The following is a 4,705-nucleotide window of genomic DNA, read 5'->3' as shown; positions in this document are numbered from 1 at the left end:
TTCACCCTCCCGCCCCCTGCAGGGAGCCCCGCCGCACCGTCTCCCTGGGGCTCCGCGTAGAGGCCCTTCTAGGTCGTGTGCCACCGAGCCCCACCTCACACTGGCTCAAGCCCAAGATGGGCTGGCATCTCCGCTAACCCAGCAGGGCGCCAGGGGCGTGGCTGGCTCCGCGTGCTCCACAGGCTCCCTCCTTCCGGACCCCTGCTCTGCGCTCCCCGCGCCGGCCCGGTCTCCGGCTCGCCCTCCCCACCCGGCGCCAAGCTGGGCACCGCAGTGCGGGCGCTGGGCTCGCCACTTGTGACCTAGGAGGAACGTCGGCGCGGACGCTCACCTGCTCAGCCGGCTCGTGGGCTCTGCTCCGGCCGCCCTCGGTGACGGGCGAGGCCAGGAACCCCCAGCTCTGTATCCTGGCGTCAGACCCTCGGCCAGACCCAACCCTGCCAGCTGCCGCCCAGCCCGGCCAGCTCCCTCTGCCTTGGTCTCTGCTCCACACGGTTTTCAAAGCCTTCCCCCCACCCCCACCCCTGCGCGTCTGAGCACCCTGTGTCCTTCACCCTGTGCCTGCAGCCTACGCCCTGGCCCGGGTCTATGGGGTTGACAGCGACCTCTCGGAAGTGGCTCGCCGGGGCTCGGGCAGCGCCTGTCGGAGCCTGTTCGGCGGCTTTGTGGAGTGGCAGATGGGGGAGCGGCCCGACGGGAAGGATAGCATCGCCCGGCAGGTGGCCCCCGAGTGCNGGGGAGCGCCGGGGGCCTCCCCCGCCGCTCCTGGGCTGCCGGTACCAGGACTATGCTCTCTCTGCCCGGGCAGGTGACCTCTGCGGTCGGGAGCACTGCTCTCCCGCTTCCCACACCAGCCCAGGGGAGGGGCGGGAGGGTGTTGCAGGGTGGGGGCCAGGCCGGGGGCCAGGCTGTTTGTCTCGGGCAGGTGAGCGCGGAGCGGAAGCTGACAGGCAGCACGGTGGGCATGCAGACCAGCGTGGAGACCAGCCCCCTGCTCAGGGTGAGGCTGGCGCTGGGGGTGGGGGTGGGGGGTCCAACGAGCGGCTGCCCGGGGCCTGTCCTGCATGTTGCATGTCCCGCCTTGGCTGCTCTGCTCGGTGCCCCGGCCACACCGTGGGGCCCGTGCCCTGGACGCCGCGCCTGCTGCAAAAGCTCCTGTGTTGCAGTTCCGGGCCGAGTCGGTGGTGCCGGCGCGCATGGCAGAGATGACCCGCTGCATCCAGGAGCGGGACTTCCAGGCTTTCGGCCTGCTGACCATGAAGGACAGCAACCAGTTCCACGCCACCTGCCTGGACACCTTCCCGCCCATCTCCTACCTCAACGACATCTCCAGACGCATCGTCCGCCTCGTGCACCGCTTCAACGCCCACCACGGGCAGACCAAGGCACGCGGGCGGGGGCTCTGGAGGCCTGCCTGCGACCGCGCGTCTGGGGGCCGCTGGGGGCCCGCGGGTGTCCCCGCCGGGCGACAGGTGTGAGCCGGGCGGCCTCTCCTAGACACTCAGTGCTGACTGCGTGGGTTGCAGGCGGCGTACACGTTTGACGCGGGCCCCAACGCCGTGGTCTTTACCCTGAACGACACCGTGCCTGAGTTTGTGGCTGCTGTGAGGCACTGCTTTCCCCCCGAGTCCAACGGAGACAAGTGAGTTGGGGGGCCCCGCATCTGGGAGGCCACAGAGGGCAGGGTCTCCTGCTGAGGTTGGGGACGGTGGCGCCCGAGGCCGTGGTGCTGAGTGGGGGTCCCGTGGCGTCGATCTCTCCAGGGACCGGGTGCACCTCCCTGTGACCACAGGGGCTTCTCACGCATGTCACAGCCCTGTGGCCACGCGCACAGCCTGGCTCCCGTGGGGCAGGGCCCTGGCCTTTAGGGGGCGACAGGCTCTTTGCATTTCTCCCAGCGGACCCCGCTCTCCGTGCGGGGAGTCTGTGGGGTTGTTTCTCTGTCACTGTAATTGGGGCCAGAAGATTGACTTCCTTGCCAGGTGGACACAACGCACGACCAAGGACGGCCCCCAGGCAGCTGGTGTCCTTGTGGGAGGCTCTGAACTCACCGCCTCGTCACCCTGCGGGTGGTTTGCAGGCATTGGCTGTTCTGGGGAAATGGCCAGGGACTCTCGCTCGGACTGAGGCGTTTCCTTCTTAAGCTTCGTCGCCCCTTCCCAGTCACCCCAGCCGGGCTCTTGCACATCCGTGCTCGGCTGTGTGTGTGAGGCCAGTTACACATCATGCCTCACTCACCGTGTCAGCAGCCTTGAAGGGCACAACCAGTGGCTTTCCCCACCCTCCTGTGCAAGCAGCACCCCATCAGGTTCCCGAGCCTGTGTGTCCCCTAGAGCAGACCTGTCCACCCCCGCAGTGCCAGCCTGCCCCCCCCCTCCGGCCGCCACTCATGGGCTTCCCGTCAGCTGTGTTGAGGCTGCTGTCAGGAGCCCAGGACACGCGGCCCGTCTCCCCAGGTTTCTGAAGGGGCTGCCCGTGGGGCCTGCCTCACTCTCTGATGAGCTGAGGGCCGCGCTGGACGTGGATCCCACCCCCGGCGGCGTCACGTACATCATTGCCACCCAGGTGAGGACCGGCCGCCCTGCTCACCGAGGGGAGCGTCCCCTGCGGGCTCACGGCCAGCCTGCCCCGCCGGGCGGAGGGGCCCCCTTGGCCCTGGTCTGTTCCGGGCAGGAGGCCGGCTTGCTGCTGGGAACAGAGACGCTGCTTTTCTGTTTTCAGAGCGTTTGGTACAGTGGGGCTTGTCCTGTGTGCTCACTCACTCTCATAGGGGATGTTTGAGGACCCCCCCCCACCATGTGAGGGGAGCACTTGGGAACACACTGGGAGCACTGGTCCCGATGCTGAGTGGGGAGACTTAGGGAGACAGACAAGGGCTGGGGACCCGTGGGGCCCGCCACGTGGGACCAGGTCAGAGTGCCTGAGCCGGCCTTCCTCTCAGATCTGCCTGAGTCAGAGTCCCGTGCCCTGACCGCCCAGGCCGCGGTCTCTACCTCCCACCTTGCACGCGCCATCCACCCTAGGTCTGGGCGATGGACATCAAGTGACAGGGTGCCCACAGTGGGCACGGGGCAGGCCGTTACCACGCGGACGACTAGCTTCTGACCTGCACTTCCATGCTCCTCTCGTTGCCCCGACCTGACAGGTGGGCCCTGGGCCCCAAGTCCTGGATGACCCTCACGCTCACCTCCTGGGCCCGGACGGCCTGCCCAAGGCAGCTGCTTGACCACCTTCCCCAAGGGGACCCCAGCCGCCGCTGGGAGAAGGGCCATTTCACCGGGACAGGGGTGCTGGGTGTGGTGGCCGTGGCTCCATGCTCACTGGGGCGTGAGGGGTAGCCACCGGGCTCTGGGCCAGGCCACTTGCTGGGGCCAAGTTGGACTCCTTGGAGTGGCCGTTTGGGCCACCCGGGCAGTCAGGGGCATGCCCCCCGGTGGGTGCCGCGTTGGACGGCATGGGGCTGCCGGGCACCCCGTCACAGGGCTCCCTGGCCTCACCCTCTGGGGCCACTGGCACTGCCCCAGACAGCAGCTGTGCGGCAGAGGACGGGGACGTGGCGCCCCTCCTCAGAGCTGGAGGCCGGGACGCCGTGCAGACCTCAGGGACCCTCCACAAGACTTGAAGCCTCTGCCAGACCCAGGCCCAGGTGTGGTGGAATATTTCTGTACAAAACGACCACCGGGGGTCGCCTGGCTGACTCCGGGCATGGAACACGGGACTCTTGATAACAGGTTGAGTTCAAGCCCCATGTCCGCGGCTGGAGAGTTCACTTTAAAAAAATAAATTAAAAAAACCCATAAAACCTACTGGTGTGTGTCCTGTGGGAGGTGGGAGGGTGGCACCGAGGTGGGGGCATGGCACCTGGAGCCCTGTGGGCTGCTGGGAAGAAAGACAGGCTCCTGGCTCCTCCCCCACGGCTCGGGGCGCTGCTCTGGGAGGCTGGAGGGTGTGGGCGGGATGGGCGGAGCTCGGAGCCAGCTTGCACCTGAAGAAGCGTTTTCTGTCAACGGCTGGCCACGCACACTGCCGTGGCTGTGGTGCCTGAGCACAGTGGCTGACACAATCACTAAGGCCCTGACAGGTGGGGGGATATGGTGCGGGCCTTGCTTTAAGTCCCGTCCACAANCACAGAGCAGGGTGGGAAGCAGGTTTGCTGGCGGGAGTGCTGCCCAGAAGTTTCTGAAACCACACGCATGCCACCCTTCCCCACTTCCAAAATGTCCGGGTAGTGCAGGGAGGGGTCCGGGAGGAGGACCGGGAGAACCCCTGCCCCTCCCCCACCAGGGTCAGGTGCTGGGGCTGGGGCCCTGCAGGGGCAGGGGCAGGGGGGGCAGGGGCACGCTCNAGAGTCGGTGCTGTGAGCAGAGGGCTGCTTGGGCCAGAGGAGGAAGTGGGGGCCGGGCCTGCCCCAACCCTAGAGCAGGTACCGGCGTCCAAGGACGCCTTGCTCCCTTGTGGGGTAGCCATCGCGTAGGCTGGCGAAAGCTCTGGGCCTTGAAGCCCTTCAAGAACCAGCCTGCCCGCACCTCTGGGAGAAGTCCCTGTTGCCAGCTGTGCGATCCTCCGTCTGGAAGCTCCGAGGAGACGCGGAGCGTTCCAGGGTGCCTCTGCCTTCGCCGGTGGGTGCGGCCACCTCTCAGCCTGCTCCCTGTGGCCCAGCCCGCCAGGCATCGCCCGGGTCAGAGGCAGCCCGCGTGACGCTGGG

General features: G+C 67.6%; 1 protein-coding gene across 1 annotated transcript in view; it reads left to right on the top strand.

Annotated features, from left to right (window-relative positions):
- The window catches only part of MVD (mevalonate diphosphate decarboxylase), a 7,292-nt gene extending 3,501 nt beyond the window's left edge, over nucleotides 1–3,791 (top strand). The window contains exons 5-10 of the mRNA XM_077754114.1: nucleotides 568–749; nucleotides 908–1,000; nucleotides 1,167–1,385; nucleotides 1,527–1,642; nucleotides 2,457–2,565; nucleotides 3,146–3,791. Of these exons, the coding sequence (XP_077610240.1) occupies nucleotides 568–749; nucleotides 908–1,000; nucleotides 1,167–1,385; nucleotides 1,527–1,642; nucleotides 2,457–2,565; nucleotides 3,146–3,226 (800 nt within the window). The 3' untranslated portion in view covers nucleotides 3,227–3,791. The remainder of the gene's footprint in view (nucleotides 1–567; nucleotides 750–907; nucleotides 1,001–1,166; nucleotides 1,386–1,526; nucleotides 1,643–2,456; nucleotides 2,566–3,145) is intronic.
- Nucleotides 3,792–4,705: the final 914 nt, after the last annotated feature.

Source organism: Crocuta crocuta, unplaced genomic scaffold (genome assembly GCF_008692635.1).
Source record: "Crocuta crocuta isolate KB4526 unplaced genomic scaffold, BGI_CrCroc_1.0 scaffold61, whole genome shotgun sequence".
NCBI classification, from domain to species: Eukaryota; Metazoa; Chordata; class Mammalia; order Carnivora; family Hyaenidae; genus Crocuta; species Crocuta crocuta.
The sequence above is the reverse complement of the archived record's forward strand: the minus strand, read 5'-3'. Positions and strand labels throughout refer to the sequence as shown.